The sequence below is a fragment of the Hibiscus syriacus genome, unplaced genomic scaffold, assembly GCF_006381635.1.
Source record: "Hibiscus syriacus cultivar Baekdansim isolate YM2019G1 unplaced genomic scaffold, ASM638163v2 tig00002919_pilon, whole genome shotgun sequence".
NCBI lineage: Eukaryota > Viridiplantae > Streptophyta > Magnoliopsida > Malvales > Malvaceae > Hibiscus > Hibiscus syriacus.
Genome location: NW_024061957.1, coordinates 1,368,705 through 1,388,127, shown reverse-complemented (window position 1 = coordinate 1,388,127; position 19,423 = coordinate 1,368,705). Strand labels below are relative to the sequence as shown.

General features: G+C 31.7%; 2 protein-coding genes across 2 annotated transcripts; one reads left to right on the top strand and one right to left on the bottom strand.

Annotated features, from left to right (window-relative positions):
* Nucleotides 1-10,338: 10,338 nt before the first annotated feature.
* LOC120163085 (protein CUP-SHAPED COTYLEDON 3-like) lies at nucleotides 10,339-12,176 on the top strand. The gene is made up of 3 exons (XM_039173098.1): nucleotides 10,339-10,676; nucleotides 10,864-11,129; nucleotides 11,748-12,176. The coding sequence occupies exons 1-3, from the start codon at nucleotides 10,508-10,510 to the stop codon at nucleotides 12,156-12,158; spliced, it is 846 nt and encodes a 281-aa protein (XP_039029029.1). The 5' UTR covers nucleotides 10,339-10,507; the 3' UTR covers nucleotides 12,159-12,176.
* Nucleotides 12,177-17,571: 5,395 nt separating this feature from the next.
* Nucleotides 17,572-18,383, bottom strand: LOC120163073 (protein LIGHT-DEPENDENT SHORT HYPOCOTYLS 3-like). Its single transcript, XM_039173091.1, has one exon. The coding sequence runs from the start codon at nucleotides 18,138-18,140 to the stop codon at nucleotides 17,583-17,585; it is 558 nt and encodes a 185-aa protein (XP_039029022.1). The 5' UTR covers nucleotides 18,141-18,383; the 3' UTR covers nucleotides 17,572-17,582.
* Nucleotides 18,384-19,423: the final 1,040 nt, after the last annotated feature.

Sequence of the window (19,423 nt, the reverse complement as noted above, 5' to 3'; positions counted from 1 at the left end):
CTCAACTTAAGACACCCTACTGTATTTCTTAAATATGCATCAACTTAAATGTTTGTTCTTCCTAACCCTGAAACAGACCTTTATAAACTGTAGCAGACTATTATAATAAAAAAAAATAGCTGACTCTATTTCCATATGTAATGGGGTAAGAGAAGGTAGTATAGTAGGTTACCCCCAACGCCAGGTTGAGAGCAGTTTATTATAACCACTTACTCGACATTTAACATAAATTTAATTGTTTTCTCTATTATATTCAAATTATATAAGAACACACACAAGTTCATGCCAGACAAAAGAGGCATATATGATATGGGAAGCATTATGTCTCTAAACATGAAGATATATGGTACCTTACCCCTTTTCTCTTTTTCCAAATATAAAAAACATCAGACATTAGAGCTTACATACTAGAGAACGAATGGTCTCACAATTCAGAAAGCCGCCCACCCTGATGCGGTGCTCTTCGAAGATCCTGATGCGGTAGCAGGAACATTCCTCTGTAAATGAGATGTCACCAATGTCGTTAATTAGGAACCAAAAGCATCACTAATTGGGCTCAAAAGGCATTGATTTAGCTCAAAGTAATCACCATAGAGAAGAGAGATGGATTGAAATCACTTAACCTTTTCATGAAAAGATTTGTTGAGTATATATGAGTGAATGGATGCAATTTTCCGCCAATTACTGCCCCAAAAGATTTGTTGAATATGTGGGAGTTTTTAAATTTGGCATTAAATTAAGAGGGATGGTGACTGAAATGTCAACTGCCTCCTGTGGAAGAGGTGCTGATTCCAATTACTGCTTTGCCCTTTCCGCCAAAATATCAAAATAAATAAACTACGTATTTAATCATTTAACTATCTATTTAATTTTATTTTGATAATCCAACTATTTTTTAAAATTATACCTAAATTTGCATTTTTGTTCCACTTTAATCACCCGCTAAAAATTAATGGTGATACAAATATATTACTGTAAGGCAATGTCACACCATTATTTAAAAATAAAAAATACCACATTATTAATTATATTTATTTTTTAACGATAAATCACTAAACTAAAATAAAAATTCAAGTTTAAGCATGATGTTGAAAAAAGTAATTGAGTGACAAATGATCAAGACACCGGGAGTATATATATATATATATATATATATATATATAATTATAAAATAAGTCTTTAGCTTCCATAGTTTCATCTTTTTACATTTTGATTGGTTTTATTTAGGTCAGTATTTTCTAAAGATAATAAATTCGAAGGTAAAATTAATCAGATTGATATAAAGTTGTCAAAATATTACATGCCCTCTCTAGAATTATTATGAGCTATTAAATTAGACAAATTTGTTAACACGACTCTTCAATCAACCTTAACCACCCTACAATCTTAAATTCTATATTTTTTTTTAACAAATTAATAATTGATTTGGTGATTATATCCCATTTTGCTTTCTAGTTGTTCTTTAAAAAAACATATCCAGTTTTAAAAACTTTTTTAAAAAGTATTTCAAAGACAAATTAACATCCTAACGTTATATAATGAATAAATTCGACTAATCATAATTAATGAACATAAAACAAATACCCCAACAAGATTAAAGATTGGGTATGAGGTTAATACTGATATTGAAAGGTATCACCATCATAAGAATGTGGGGATAGAATCACATTGCGAGAGCAATTTTGAAAGCTTCCTAAAATCCACGTGTATGTAGTGTGTGTATATGTACAAGAAATCCATGTAAGCTGTAAAAATCTCTTTTTTAAAGTGCAATTTGCAGTAGCTTCTTTCAATATCTGGGGAACACCTTAGATTTTAGCGACATACGTTGTTTTTCGTTTCTTGTTCAACTATAATTCGTTGTTGTTAGGGATCATGACTCGTATTTAAAAATTATTGTAAAACATAATAAAAATTAAAATTAAATTGACTTTTTATTAAATTGAGGGACCAAATCGGCATGAACAAACCCTAGAAAACAAAACAAAATTAATCCCTTGAGTAGAAGAAAATAAAATTGCATGACAAGAAGCTGGGCTTGATTGAATATGACGATGAGCTATCTGCCAAAAACAAAACATTAATGCTGTGTAAGAAACGAAAAGATGGGTAATAATTATGGATTAGGGTTTAGATGAGTGGATCCCGGAGTGCAATCAAAGAGCTGCAGATGTTATCGAGCTATATAGCTACGGCCCCTCCAGTTTCAAAGGTGCTTCTTTTGCATAGGATCTCTTAAGATTGATTGACATAATTGTTTTGCTTGTGATAAAAGAACATCGTTACTGTTTGTCAATGTTTATCGACAACCAAGCATTACAAGGACACGCGTCTTCCTTTGTCTTTCAACTACAAAATTACTGATAATGAAAATTATAATTAAATTTCATTTTAAAAAAAGGGGAAAAAACACATTGAGCTGACAGAAGAAGATCCGTGAAGACTGACCAATGGTCTTTCTTAGCTTAAACTTCACGGATACATATAATTGGATCAATTCTTCATAACATCCTTAAATTATCGTTCAGATTCTAAAATTGTCCCTACACGTTTAAACATTTTAATTGAATATTTTAAATATTAATGATATATCAATTAAGAATATTATGTCAGCCTAACTGTCAACAAGGTGATATAAACTAGTCTGAATTTGACGTGAAACATATCTAAAATATGTGGATCAAATTAGAACATGTTCTTATTCATCGTATTAATAGAGTTTCATCCATGTGTTTCATGTATGCTTAATGTTATATTTGAATTGCCATTTAACATGCCAACTAGTGTTTAAGTTGACATAAGAACTTAATTGAATAATTTAATATGATAATGATACTGTTTGGATCCGACTAGTATATTTTGATATTTATAGATCTATTTAACATGTAAATCATAGTTTAAGTATGTCTGGTGCAATTAATCTCGCACATAATAATTATATGTATGTATCTGTCCTGCATTCCAGATATTATTATTATTATTAAGGGCAGTGATAGCAACTTTGAGGTTTGGCAGCTGATGAATTATCTGATATAGTTTTCGCCCTCTCCTGTATGATTCATCTTTCTCTTTCTCCAATATTACTGGGCATGTTTTCTGAGTGCTATATCAAGAGATAAAATTAAGCTGAATTATTAATGAGAAGAACAGGTCTGAGGGTGAAAACAACAGCTCGGATGCCATTGATTCAGTGTCTTACATGCATATATGTAGGTGAAGGATAGTTTTCAAGATCCAGTACACAGCGAGTTCATTTCTCCAGAATATAAAGATTGCTTATGCTTCAAAACTAAGAACTCTTCATGTGATAGTTATGCTCATGCATGGGATTCTGTCGTTGTCAAAAAAGAAAGCTCCAAAAATGGTGTATCTCTCAATGTTGTTTACATTTGCGGTGCTCGGCAAATTAAAAATTTGATGGCGTCTTAACCGAGTTAAATCACCTCAAGAACCCTAAAATCCTTCTCCATACACGTACGCCATCTCTGCAACAAAACCAAACAAACAAACCCTAGTTCATCATTCTTCTTCATTTCATCTTCCATGTTAATTATTATTGTCGTTTATCGTACATGTTATTCTCTCCAGCTGTCGCCAAACGAAACATGCCACGTCTCGCGTCAATTCCTACACCGAACCCTAAACTCTTTTGCTCCATTAATTTTATATTAGTGTAGTCATGGTTGAGTGATAATCAGTTTATTTTTAAGTTAAAATTAGTATATTACCTACCAATCACATCCATGGATGCTTAATCAACGATGCTTAAACTTGTAGACATCAATTTCCCGCGTTTTCAAGCTATCACTCGAATCTTTTGATTTTGTTCCATTATATATATAATAATTGTAAAATATTTTTTCAACAATTTGAATAAATTCTTTCAATTCTACTTTGTTCCTATATTAATTAATAACTCATTTATGATTGAAGCATGCGTGGTACGAACAGCACTTGGAAACAAAAACATGTAATTACAATTTTATCATTATTGATTGACTTAATATAAAAATAAGTGATTAAACTTTGACTTGAAAAATGTTTTAGTGTCTAAATAATTTTTTATTAAAAATAGGTGTATAACGATTTTATATGAGATATTTAGGTGTCTAGACCGTAACGGCCGTTAAATTTAGTCGTTAAGTGACCTGTGTTATGTTATGGTAATTTTGAGAATTTATTCAAAAAAATAATTATTAAAAAAAACCATAGCCTCGCGTCCCCCCCCCAACACTTCTCTTTTCCCCTTTCCCCTTTTCATGTTTGCCAGTCGGCCATCCATGACCGTCACCTCACCTTCATCGACACCCACATCGACCCCCGACCAAACTCCCATGACCCTTTCATCGTAAAGTGCCATCGTTTTCCGTAGAAAACCGTTTAAAGGTTTGTTGGATTAAAGCCATTGTCATTATTTTTCGTCGATTCTGATCGATCCCGACGTCCATAAGCCACACTGCCACCACCATTCGAACCACCTTACAATTCCGATCAAAACTCAAGTGTTCAGGGACGATGGTGGCTGGAAATGGCCGGCTACAATTGGTAATGAGGGTTGAAATTATATATTTTATTTTTTAGAGTTTTTTTTTATAATTTCATTGAATGTTTGGATTTTTATAAATAAATTAAGTTTTTTAATAATATTTTTATTATTAAAAAATTTTAAAACTAAAAAATATAACGGTATACAACTAAAAGTGTAAATAATAAAACGTTAGACATATATTATTAGCAAAAAATTCTTTAGACACCAAAACGATTTTCGAGATATTATTTAGGAACTTATTTTTATATTAATCCTTATTAATTAACAGAGACTGAATTTTATATAAAAATGTTTCTGCCGTTTCATCGTGGCATGGCCAACGTTATCTGTTTAAAGTTATTAAACTTAAATAAATTAAAAAATTAAAATCAAATTCAGAAATTAAAATTTATTTTATACTTATAAAAATTATAAAATTTAATCATTGGTTATTATTAATTTTTAAAGTAATTTTTCAAGACTATAGAATATGTATTTTATATTAGGGTAAACTAGACGTTAAATATCTAACTATCAGTTTTATTTCATTTTAGTACCTAAATTGTCATTTGTTTCAAAATCATATCTAATGTTTATTTTTTTGTTTTATTTTAGTACCTAGTCGTTAAAAACATAGCATGAGTATTACAACATGACGCTTTTTAATGGGTAAATGACATCATTCAACACTCAACTATCTTCTCACTCTTATTTTTGTAATTGGAGTTTAATTTTTTAATTTAATTACTTAACGTTCAAATTACTTTCCTAATTTAATTTTCTTAACTTTCAAATTTAATATTATATATTAATAAAAATATGCCATGTCACAAAAATGATTACTTAATAAAATAAACTAGAGTGAATAAAACATGAGCAATTTGAAAGTTGAGCAGTTAAAATGATTTTTTTTAAACTTTGGTGATCAAAATAGGAGTGAGAAGATAGTTAAGTGATAATAATATAATTGACCCATAAAAGAATGTCACGTGCAGTAATTGTGTTAAAATTTTAACGGTGAACTACTAAAATGAAACAAAAAGTAAACGTTATATATGTTTTTCAAGCAAATGAAAGTTTAGATTCTAAAATGAAACAAAATTAATAATTTATATACTAAACATGTAATTTACCTTTTATATTAATAATGTAGTACTAAATGCAATAGTTAGACAAGTCCATATATTTGAATCACTTATTAGTAAAATTATTGTCAATAAAGTTAATCATAGTATTTTTAAATAATGATTATAATTTTATATATGTTCAAAAGCTTTTTTAATATATTTATATGTACGTATATCTTACAAGCGTAATTGTTTAAGTTTGTGATTTATAGAAATAACAATAATCGTTTTTATTACCGAAATAAGTGATAAATTCTAAATAATAATATTTTATTTTATAATAGTTGTACGCGTAAATATAGATGCATCATGCATAGGTTATTTATATGTATAATAAGCCAAATCAAATTAAAGAATTTAATACAAATATTATTATAATCATTACAAGGCGCGTGTGTTGACTAATGTAATGATTAAGATGCCGCTAAACCGTTGCTAAACTAAAAAAACAAGTGGCGCATGCACATTTGATAAACCCACTTGGTATTCCGACACATGTGCAGATGACTCGGTTGACACTCAACCTGGGTTCCGACACATGTGTAGATGACTCAGTTGACACTCCACGTAATTAATATCGAAAGTAAATATAATTGCGGGATATTGAAATTTTACGAGGTGATGATATATTGGTATAAAGATACGTATTAAGGAATTAATATCCCATCAAATTTGAAGAAATCCAATACGTATTATATATGTAGACAAGATTTATATTTTATGTATCATTTTATTAAGATTTATATATGTATAGTTGATCATTTCTTTCCTTTATCCTTAAATGTAGACAAGATCAAACCACATTAATCTTAATTCTTATACTTATCTTATATTATTAATTATATTTTCACTTGCAAATAACCTAAGGATTCTCTGATAATTGAAAGTGATACAAGCTCTTCTCACGCGAATAAGGGTGCAAAAGATCAAGATAAGAATGAATCAATTTTAGTTGGTCTGATGCTCATGCAAAATTCAAAAGAGAAAGCAATTAGTGGGTTGCATGAAGGCAGCAACCATGTTACATCAGCCATGCATGAGAAGGTACCGACGTGAATAATGAAGATGGGATTTGTGGCAAGTTGCAAATTCGACACGTGTCGGTGTTAAGGAGCAGGATGTCATGGAAGTGAATCTCATTAAGAAATGCTCACAGGGAACAGGTTAAAGTTAATTTCTAGTGAAACTTCTACTGATATGCAGGATGGTGGTAATGGTGTTTCAGTTATTCATACCCCTTCTCATGTACTGATCGATTTTCTCATATACTTCTCTTTTACAATGCTTATTTTAAATCTAGTGTTTCATCTTTGAAAAAGAAAACCCCAAACCCTAGAGATTAACAATAATTTTGAATCATTATCTTATTTTAGAAGCATTTGAAATAAATATTTTTTAATTCCCATTGCTAGGGTTCTTTTCTCTCCATGATTTCCTTTTCGAATAGTCTATATGTCATCCTCGCATTATGACGTGTACCGACTGATGCGGATCATACGTCCCGAGCCAACGTTTAGACGTCCCCGTGAATTTAGGTATTTAAAAGAAATAATAATAATAATAATTGTATAATATTTTTTTAATAATATAAAGTGATTATAAGATAACCTAATAGTATCTATTTAGAATTTTATTTAATTATTAATAACATATACACGTGTGTACATACGCAATTATTTGAACTTAAAACCTTTTAAAAATAATATTTGATCTAACCATATAAATCATTTAATAGGTTCATAATTACATAATATTATTATTTATTATTACTAGAGTATTTATATAAGCTTGCTTGAAGCAGGTATATATGCTCATATCTTATGAATGGGAAAACTCCGTGACCTACTTTTGACTTTGGAATGTGATGGTCTTCGATGCACCTTGTAGGCGTCGAGATCTAGTTGAGATTTTAGGTATAAATTATTCATATTAAAATATATTAATTTATTTAATTTAATCTATTTCAGTTTAAAAAACAAAGTTACATGCTTACGGTTCAATACTAAAATAAGCCATGTACCCAAAATTTTTGGTTACGTTTCATACAAAGATACGAGTGTTGAAATTAGAGAGATTGAAAGGAGCAAGGTGGGTGAATATGAAAAAATATTAGATGAAATCGGTTCAATATATTATTTGTAATTCTAGTTATTTAAAAATTATTTCGGGATGAATAGATTTTATTGATTGAAACTATGGATGACGTGATGAATCCGATTCATATAATAATTTCTTGGGTGAATAGGATGGAATGAGAGAAAGACGTGGACCAAACTTTTCCTCTTTTTCTCATGGATTGCCGAATTCACGAGCAATGTTTCCATTGTTGCGGTGAAATGTCCAGTTTTCATGCTCTAGTGTCGAATATATATATATTGTCTTATTGCACTGATCAAATACCCAACACTAATATGACAACCTTCATTATTATAAACTGCATGGAACATAAGTGTAGGTGAACCCAATCCACTCATCATTTACTATATATACGATCTATCTTCATTATTATTGCTATAACATAACACATGTTGAACAAAACATCCTTCTTGTCCTCATTTTGTTCAAGAATATAATAAGACGTAGTATTCATTTGATTACTTGTCCATATACGAATTATCTTATAGATTTAAATATTATTTGAATTTATATTCTTTAATCATTATTTATAATTGATTTAGGAAGCATGAAATATTATTCTTCGTATATTAATTATTTTGATCTATTTATTTCTATAATAATGAATATCTAAACCACTTTACTTTTGTGTGTAGTAAATATGATTTATATATAGCACAAATCAAAGAGATTTTTGTGGTTAAAAAGATGATGATTATTATTAGATGTTCTAGGTTCGAACACATCGTCTGTAAGTACTAAGTAGGGATGGGTATAGGTCAGATTGGGTCAAGTTTTTTGTCCACCCCACCCAACCCTATAACAAGAAATCCTCCACCTGAGATCCGACCCGACCTGACCAAAACAAGATTCCATCCAACCCGAACTTGACTCGATATATAACTTAAAAATCCGACCGAACCCGACATAATAAAAAATATTATTTTTATTCAATAAAAACAATGGCTTAATTGTAAAAAACAATATATAGAGGGATATTATTATAATTATTCCTAAATATATAAGGTAAAATCATATATATTTTTTAGGGTCGGATATTTTTCACCCTAAACCCGAACCCGACCTGACCGAACATCACATTAAAAAATTGACACGATCCGAACCCGATTTTAAAAAACCCGACCCGAACGGGTTAGGTCGGGTCGGAACCCATCGGATTCGGATCCCATGCCTATCCCTATCTGTAAGAGTGTATGAGAGTTTATTATTAAATGATCGGTTGATAGTATTTCGAATAAATATAACATTGTCTAGACTAATAAAAAAAACTAACTACTCATTTTTTAGGGATAAAAATTGAAAATTTACTTTTTGTTAGGTTGATAACAAAATTTAAATAAAAATAACAGTAATGACTTATTTATTGAAATTTATAAACATCAAGATAAATTTTATAGTTACACCTCTATAAAACGGAAAAATATCTCTACATTCTGTTCGAGTCGAAATGTCTTTCTACAAATAATGTAATTTATGTACTTTTATGTAATTAAACAATATCGATAATTTATAAATGTTCAATTTCTTTTTAAAAGATGGGGTCCGATATCGTGCGTCATTAGTGGGACCCAGATCAAAGACAAGTCATCACGCCCACTTATTGTTTTCTTTATGTGATCCAGAACTGAACAGATCATAGGAGGGGAAGTCGACGATTATTAGTTGCTAATAATAACATTTTTCATTTTATTAATATTATTCCAGCAATTAAATTTATTTATTTATTTCCGTGAGTTGTCTTTGTTATCGCTAAGGGCAATCTGTTGGCTCACGTGGTCGGGGACACAAGGTTTTTTTAGCCCTTTCCATAGATGTAGGATGATATGGCCCCCTTGATGTAATTATTCCATTAATTAATTATTATTTATAATTTATATATTAAATTTATGAAGAGTTTAAATAACACATGCGTGGCACTAAAAATTATCTTAAAAAATATTTATTATTCTCAAATTATTAAAAATAATAATTAATCATATGTTGTTTTTTTATCCATTATTATTATAGCCAATGAAATCAAGCACTTTTGTCTCCTTCTAATTAATTACGGAGCACTAGCAATATTCTTCGAATTGTTCTCGAATCAAATGATAATGACCATGAATAATACTTGATTTGATTAATCATTTCATTTCTTTTAAAGGGATTGTTATATACAAATTATAAGTTTAAATTAGTTTAATTACACATTTGAAGTAAATATATATTGTTAAAATACCCTAGCTTGTATATACCTCAAATACTCCTCGTATTTATATAATGGGTATTCATTATTTTACATAAATATTAATCCATTCGAAAATCAGAGATAAAAAGGATTGGTTTGGAACTTTTCAAAATATTTTTTTTTCTTTTTGGGTCTTGTCCATATATAAATATAATTAATATTTGCTAAAATCCCCGACAAATAAATTAAGCTTTCTTGTAACTTTGGTTTTTCTTGAAACTTCGCAATTATAACTAACTGGCAATACAAGCATGACTGGTCCCTATATATATATATATATTATAGAATATTGCTAAGATATTTTAAATGGCAAAGGTACTTAATTTGTCATGATCATAAACTAGTTGTATATATATATTATTTCTTTTAATTCATTTTGATTCCACCTCTTATCCTAAATTTATTCAATCATTTTCTCTCTTCATAGCAAAGATCTCAAAGGAACACACCACCTTTTCTTTTTTCCTTTTGCTTTTTAACAACATAAATATGGGGTTGAGGGACATTGGGGCAACGCTGCCTCCAGGGTTTAGGTTCTATCCCAGCGATGAAGAATTGGTCTGCCATTATCTCTACAAGAAGATAGCCAACGAGGATGTGTTGAAGGGTACTTTGGTGGAGATTGATTTGCATACATGCGAGCCATGGCAGCTTCCCGGTAGGTCTCTCTTTTTTTTTTTTCATTTTCTCCGATCAGGTGTTTTGAGATTTTCTTCCTTTGATCACTTTCTGAGTATGCAGTGCCACTGTCATCTTCCATGTTATAGCTGTTAGAGATGGTGGAAAAGCAAAATAAATTAACTCTATAATTTGTGTGTGCATGGAAACTTGAAATGAAATTAAAGAGGCGGCAAAGTTGAGCGCAAACGAGTGGTACTTCTTTAATTTTCGAGACAGAAAGTACGCGACCGGGTTTCGTACGAACCGGGCAACCACATCCGGTTACTGGAAAGCAACAGGGAAGGATCGGACGGTGGTCGACCCGAGAACCCAAGAGATTGTAGGGATGAGAAAAACATTGGTGTTTTACCGAAACCGTGCTCCGAACGGAATTAAATCAGATTGGATCATGCATGAGTTTCGGCTTGAGTCCCCACACATGCCTCCTAAGGTCACATTTTCTCATCTCTTTCTTTTCAACTGTATACTCATATCACATGTCTGTTCATATGTATGTTACTTGAAAATGACCTTTGGAAGTGAGAGATTGAGATTTAGGGTAAAGAGAGGTTCACATATTGCAGCCAATGTGTATGTGAATTTGAGAAATAGAAATAAGAGTGTTTTTTCTAAGGAAACTTAAGGAAAAAGCAAAGTGGGAATAATCTATATATACAAGTTGTCCACTTATTATTCGTTCCATTTTCATGTGTTCTCATAATCAAGTGCTTAATTATCATGTGATTATGATTAAATAGATAGATGATTGGGGCTTGTCTTCGACCCAAATTGGAAGGAACTATTGATACGTATATGTGTCACTAAGTTTAGAAGATGAACTTGCACGCATGAAAATTTAGGGTTCCCATTAGAAATCGTAAACTGTTATAGTATATTTACACTATACAGAAAAAGAAAATATATTTAAACTATTTAGAGATTTAAAATTTTTAAGGTACGATCATATCCCAACACATCCCTCGATTCATCTCTATCTTCCACAACTCGACTTGTTCATTTCCATTCTAATATTTATATTCTTATTCGATTTTTATTTTTAATATGACAGGAGGACTGGGTTCTATGTAGAGTGTTCCACAAGAGCAAAGGAGGAGAGAACAGCACCAGGCTGAGCTCCCAAATGATGTTGGAGCCCTCAATTCATGCCCCTTATTTAATCGACCAAACTACTATGGCTTGTGGGTATTTACCCAGTAAACCACCCCATCAAGGCCATGGCCAAAACTTGCTGAACCTGCTTCAATATAATTCTCATCACGAGAAAGACAACAACGACAACAACGATAATCGATACATCAATGAAATTAGCTCAAAATTCGACGATGATTATGAGTTCTTGTGGAATATGAACATGGATGAAAACAACTTGGGTGATCATCATCATGAGTTTATTCATGGGGTGGCTTCCAACGTGGACGATGTGAGACTCGGGATTGATAATAGTATGATTTTATTATGAAGTTTATTGAATACAAAAGAGGAAAAGAAACAAAGAATTTACCATCCATTAGTTGTTTTGTGATGTTGGTTTGGTGTTTGCATGCCTTTGACGATTCAAACGGATGCAAGAAGATTGTGGGTTGATTTTTAGTTTAGGGTTTATGTTTTTTTTTTAATACATCAGTGGCATTGTAAAAACTTTTATTTATATAAAGCATATATAAATTCGTCACTGGTCTTCTTTGTACAAAAAAATTGCTTTATTAAATTTATTTTTATTTTTTTTAAAAATATTTATACTATCTTAATTTAGCTAGTATTGATTAATTAATTTATATATATATATATATATATATATATATATATTATTTTATTACCGATCAAAATATATTCTTTTATTAAAACTTTAAACAAATACAACTAAACGTACATTACAATATCGTATATTACTCTAAATTTAATTATGTAAATATAATATAATATCTATTAGAAACTTGTGAATTTACACATTCTCACGTGGACTTCACTTGCATATAACTCATATCAATAAATAATTATTTATATAACAAGACATCAATCATTAGTTGGTGTAATAAAAACAAAAATTGTGTTTGGTGGATATATATATATATATATATATATATATATTCCCAGAGTTTTGTTCATTGCTTGTCAAAACAAAAAATAATAATAATTGTTAGCTATATTTCCACATGTGATAGATGGGTGAAGGAAACATCTGTATAATACATATCATATACAATCATTTTTGAGAAAAATACAAGAGTCATCATCTCTTATCAACAATAATGCAATTATATCTCTTCTTTTTCTTTCTTTCGAGGTTGCATAATTTAATTACGCTTGGTACGTCATTCAAGTGATCCTTATGTTGGTGGGTTTCTAGAGTTGTTTTAACATATATGAATTATGAAAAACACAATATGTAAATGTGTTTATTTGAATTCGTGGTCTCTAAAAAATAATACTTCTTTTTATTATTAAGATGGCTTGATTAGTTCATGAGACTTGAAGTTACATATTGAAGAACTTAATTATGTATTTCGTGGGCAAGACTTAACTTAGATCACAGAGCTTGATTATATATTTTTCATCCAGACGTATCATAAGAGGTTTTTCTTGTAATCCTGAAGGGCTGTGAAAGAGCGCTAGACCTATAGTGGCCCAATGAATTGGGCTCATATCACAAATAAACATTCAATATTTTACACTATCGACCGCATCTTTATTATTGGATATTATATGATCGAAACCTGGAATTATTTAAACCATTTATACACGTACTTCAGATTAAAAGCCGGTTGCATAATAATAGTACTGTAATAGTAACGAGCAAGCATGGAGACCAGTGCTGACCACAAAGTTTGAACTTTGAAGTTTCAAATTCAGCCAAACTTCACACGCACATTTTTATTTGATGTACTAATCATAATTAGCTACCACCGGTGGTCCTCACTCTCTTCGCTAGCTCACTGTTTAGTCCCTGCTACCCGCAACAATTTCACCAAAGATCCCTTCCAAAAAGCAACTATTTTCTGAGACCACTCTAGTTGCTACAATGCTTCACCTACTACTACGTGCCATCTTCCATGCACCCACATATAGATACATTTTACTGCAGGAAAACTCGTAATTAAAAAAGGGTAACATGGCTAGGGTTGGAATTTTCTGTCAGTACTGTTCGTAGTTTAAAAGGTGTTGGGTCACATCCCAAAAAAACCAGATTCCATGCCGACAATCAATTTTTTCTGGCCTTTTTCTCAAATCTCAAAGGTTTTTTTATATATAAAAACATAAAGCAGTTGAGGGTTTTCATAGCTAGAATCATAATATATATAGGGCAAAGCAGTAGGACAGCAGCTGTAACACTGATGGAGTGGTGGAGATGTAGCAGAAACAGTTAAATATTGTCTGCTATCGTTATCTTTGGGGGGGTTCAGATGCAAATGCCAATTGAAAGCTGGAAAACGAATGTATAGACCCCTACCAACTGATGTTTCAGCTGCTTGACAACTCCCATGGTTGCCATTCAAACTTACTACGACTGTGGTCATCTTTGAATGTTGTTTAAACCAAGAAGGCAAAATTCAAAGTTAAGAGATGACCGTACCACAAAAAAGGGGGAAGCCCCTTAATTTAGCTGTAAACACTGAGATGAGTGAGAGAGTAGTGGAAGCCATGTCTCTAAAAATGCTACGTTAAAGCTCCATTACCGAAAAGAACTGACGAAGACGAAACAAAAACAAAACTGAGACTGATATAGAGAGAGAGAGAGCTGCAGACGTATACTGCCAGTTGATTACCGTTGCTTTACTCTTTCAAGGGAGGCCCCCATGCAATGATTTTATACAATATGAGCATGTAATTATATATCAGAATTATTTTATTTAAAAATATTTGACTGTAAAGGAGTGGACATGGGTGACAGGTGTGCACGTGGATGCTGGGTCCAATCTCATGTACTGTTATTTTCGTCAAAATCCGGATGTCCCATCATCCCATTCACCGTTGGATGAAGGAATCTCGTACTTCTCTACTGATATAATTTAGGTATGTAATGTATATACCTACCTGTATCATCCTGTACGTATGTATTGTTGAGTAATGTATATATTTTACATATGTAATATATGTATTCGAATGTGTTGATGTTCGGTTAATTCAAAATTTTAAAAGTGTGTAATTTGTAACATTTGGAACGTGAAGGGATCTGAGAAATGTGCATGGAGGGGTCGGCCTTAGCATAGCCGAGAGGGTGGGGTTCAGAGAAATAGCATGCATAAGTATTGATCACATATAGGCTTATGGGGAAGGTAAATTTGGGGCTTACTATCATCAACCTTTGGCTTCTATTGCCTCCATTTTTGTACCGTTTTCACATGACAAAACTCCTCATATGCCCCTCCATTTGTTCTATTTCCACTTCGAAACAAGTTAGAAAACCAAAAGAAATTTTTTAAAAAAATTACATAAAATTAGAAGAATAAAAAAATCCTAAACTCTGAAAATTAAAATATATCTAATATAAAGTTTCAATGGAATTGCAATGAATTATGGAGTAGAGCTAGATATGCTGAAGTCTGGGAATACTAAAAATAAACCAACGTTTAAGTTTGAAATTTGGAAATGATATTATTAGTATAAATAAATATGATTAAAAAATCAATTTTTAAAGACAATAAAACAAACATACTTAGAACAGTGGGAAGCTGGGATGAGGAATTAAGCTGGGCGATCTCTAGATTTAAGGGCAAAACTTTTCTTGTTTTTATACTTAGAATAGCCTGGTGTGCATATGTATATTGTATATGGGAAGAAAAAAATCATAGGCAATTTAGGGGTAAAAGCAGAGGTGTTGATAACATTGTGAATTGTATTAAAGAGATTGTTAGGATGAAATCTGTTCGTATAGCCCTAAAGAGTAGCGTAGTTAACAGGGATATTTGCCTAGCTTGGGGAATTAGCTCCTCCTAGGAGGTGGGTGCTGTTTTTGGGTATTGTATTGTTGTAGCAGTGAGTTCTACTGCTTCTTAGATAATAATATGAGGAATTTATCTAAAAAAAAAACAAACACACTTATATTTGAGGCCCTTAATATGAAATTTATGTCTCGTCCCTAAAGTTACGGGAAATAACAATAAAAAAGTTAATTGTGACTACTCATTCAATTTAGGCCTTTTTTTTTTTGCTATTTTATTGACCACACTTTCAGCATTAAATAACATATCTTTCCAACATAATCTTAGGTATGAATATAGTGACATCTGAAAGGTAATGCTTTGTACATAACCTTTCTTTTTTTATATTTTCTCACAAAGGGGTCCCTATTTGTATAATTTAAAGCATATCAGGATCAATTACATAATGTAATAAATCACAATTAGTAACATCAATGTATAGATCACCTCGGGTCACCACTTAAAAGGGAAAAGAAGGTTCTCAAACAGTCCCATTGGATACTTAAAACTTAAGAGTGGATGCCTCGGTTATTAATCACAAAATCCAAAAGGGGTGACCCAACCCCTTTGGCAACCATATATGTCCTGTCGGCCACATTAATTAAGAAAAGTTCCCTTTGATTATATCAACGGAGTAGATATGCGTAAAAATGCCTATATTCTATGGTGGTAATCAATTAGCCATTTTGTAGTTTGACATTTACATTTCATTGAACTAGTTGGCTTAACAAAAATACGTACGCATGTAAGTATATATTTCTCTATCTCATCGTCTTATTTACCTTTGAACGAATTTTATATAATATAAATGGATCTTTATCTTTTTCAAGAACATAAATTATATGACATAAATGCATAGAAGAGAGAAGAATAAGACTTTAGAATAAAAGAACACTAATCTTTCACCCCATCCATCAACTAAGCTCATTGTGCAATGAAAATAACTTCTACTAAATAAATAACATTTGTTAAAATAAAGTTTCGGTTGACATCAACCCTGTATTTTCACTTATATTCATAGAAACAAATTGCTGATCATGCAAATCCCCTAATTTTGTATCTAAAATGACATGTCAATCGTGATGGCTCATGTGAACGTTACTACATGTAACTGAGTGATCTGAGTACCTTCTGACAAACAAGGAAAGTGGAAGATGAAACTCCACAGCACTAGAATAGTAATCTATTAAGGTTTCACCCATTTATATGATTGGAATATCAGCTCATTTACTAATGAAATTAGATGTTAATATATATTATCCATAAACTTTGTCTGCAATATATTCCTACATTGAAATGACAGCACCAAGGGCTAGCGCCAGACGAATAAGCACATCTACAAGTAATTGCAATCGTCTGATCCACCATTTTCTGATTTTCAGGCCACGAACGCATTTTCACGTTCATAATCAGTGAAAAAAACAATGCTAAGATCAATCTTTCAAATGGTTTGGCGTTTATATATATATATATATATATACCAATCAATTCCAGACAGTAAAAGCAGTGAAATTAAAGTGACAAGACAAAGGGGGAGAAACAAGAGGGAAATCAGAGGTGAAAAACACCGACCACCGTCTGCAACAGAAACGCTAAACAACTATAGTGGTAGACAAAACTGAACAGTGAACAGACAAATGAAGGCAAAATACCCAAAGAAATGAAGGGAAATGAAGTTCAAATATATATGGTTTTTTGGCAAAGTACATGAGAGAAAAGCAATGATCGAGCAAATTAGGTAAAGGTTCCACTTGGGCAAAAAACCGCTAGTACAATGACTTTTTTCAAGAGCTACTGAGGAATACTAACACTGTTTGCATCGAAAGTAGATCAAGAGATGGGATCGAAAATTAAACAGCAAACTGAGAGCTACCCTAGAAATATACTTATCTGGCAAGATTAAAGATAAACTAAACTACCCCACATAGATCAAGAGATGGATTTTGGTGATGCTTTTTTTCTTTTTAAGTTGCACCAGGTGGCGGTGGTGGAAGTTGCAGAGATGAGATTGGTTGAGGTGGTGGTCGTTTACGCTTCTTCTTCTCGTAGCTAATCCCTCTCGCTTTCGACTGCAAATCACGAACCTCACGAAGATAAAGCCTCACGGCTCGTGCCCCGAACGGGTTTGCTTCGGGTTTTCCTCCGTTTTCTTCGAAGGCGGCGCGGAGACGGCCGATGAGAGCGTCTAGGCTGCCCCAGGCTTGACGGAGCGGGCAGGGGCAAGGTGCTGGCGGGTTCGGGTGGCCATAGAAAGGGCATATTGGGCTGTGGACTTTGGTCTTGCCGAATTGGTCAAGGTAGCGAAGGAATTCGAGGACGTGAGCTCCACTGCACCTGGACAAACAAAGTGGAGGGCGATGATTCCTCAGGTACTGCCCGAAAGTGTTCCAGTCACGGCGCTTTTGGTTCTCGTAGCGGCTTGAGGTCGGAGAAGACGAAGTAACACTGTTATGGCTAACGTTTACAAGGCCGGTGGCGCCGTTTCCGGAGTTGAAGCTATCCATTTCTCGAATCGAATCCATAGAAACAATCACAGCAACCAGTTTTTATAGCTTGTTCCCGAATGTTTTTAAAAAGGAAACAAAGAAGAGATCGTTGGTGATGATGTTTTCTTTTTTAGCTTTGGATCTTGAACTAGGGTTTTGTTGATAAGAACAGTTGTATGAGTGAGCATAGGACAGCCTTATGAAACCAAAAGTTGAAACTGTTGCTGCAAGACAAGTGAAGGAACAGAAAACTTTGTTTTGTTATATAATTCTCTCAGCAGTCAGCTATATAGCTACAAGATAACTCCACTTTTTGTTTCCCAGATTTCTACTGTTTATATGAAAACAACACCGGCAAAGATGAAAACACTGGTGGATTATTAAAGAAGGAAAGCCTCTGCTACTTAAAAGAGAAATATATGCTATTTTTATTAGATTCACAAATCACAACGAAGTGAACTCTGATTAGGATTGAAAATATTTTCTCTATAATATACTTATTAATATTTAATATAAATTAATTAATTAATAAATTAGATAAAATTTATTTAAAGTTAAAACAAATATAAAGTTACGAGACGGGTAAAATTTAAGGCTATTACATAATTTTGTATCTTGAACCTGTCGATTCGATAAGACAGATCCTTTTTCATTGACAAGAATACCCTTTTAGACAATTTTTCTACAATAAAAAAATTCTTTTTAAAATTCACGCCACTTATAATTAATGTCCCAATCCTCTTTTAAAATGTTTAGGCAATTTTTTTTTTAAATTACAATAATTTTCTCTCGTTTTTCTTAAATTTATTTTAGAGAAAAAAAGGAAGTGTGTGGTTTTGTTTTTACACTCTGTTTTTATTAGTACGAGATTATTATAATGTAAGTTTTAGAGTCGAGTAGTACATAGGTAGTAGAAGTATGAACCTTCATTGTTAAATAATTTGTTTAAAAAATATAAAAATAAGATTCAATATTAATGATATCAAGAATTATATCGTTAGCGATACAATCCGATATATGTATATATATACACTTTAGTAATTACTAAAATCCGACAAGTTTAACGGTAGATGTCTCTTTTATTGTGTGATTTTAAAAATATGAATTAATTGAATACATCAAATAGTTTTAATAGTTAAAATGAATATTATTCTCCCTTATAAATTAATTATTATATTTACAGAATGTACGTACATTATCAGTTATTAAAAACAATTCTGAACAGAAACTATCATTATAATTATCGCAAACTACTTTAAAAATATATGAATGAACTAATATAAGCTCACCACAGAATTAGTCGGGCCTGAGGAGTAAAT

Excerpts from the sequence above, each read along its gene's own strand:
- LOC120163073 (XM_039173091.1), bottom strand. The coding sequence starts at position 18,140 with ATGGATTCGATTCGAGAAATGGATAGCTTCAACTCCGGAAACGGCGCC.
- LOC120163085 (XM_039173098.1), top strand. The coding sequence starts at position 10,508 with ATGGGGTTGAGGGACATTGGGGCAACGCTGCCTCCAGGGTTTAGGTTC. Across the intron at positions 10,677-10,863 it reads CGAGCCATGGCAGCTTCCCG|AGGCGGCAAAGTTGAGCGCA; the intron begins GTAGGTCTCTCT and ends ATGAAATTAAAG. Across the intron at positions 11,130-11,747 it reads CCCCACACATGCCTCCTAAG|GAGGACTGGGTTCTATGTAG; the intron begins GTCACATTTTCT and ends TTAATATGACAG.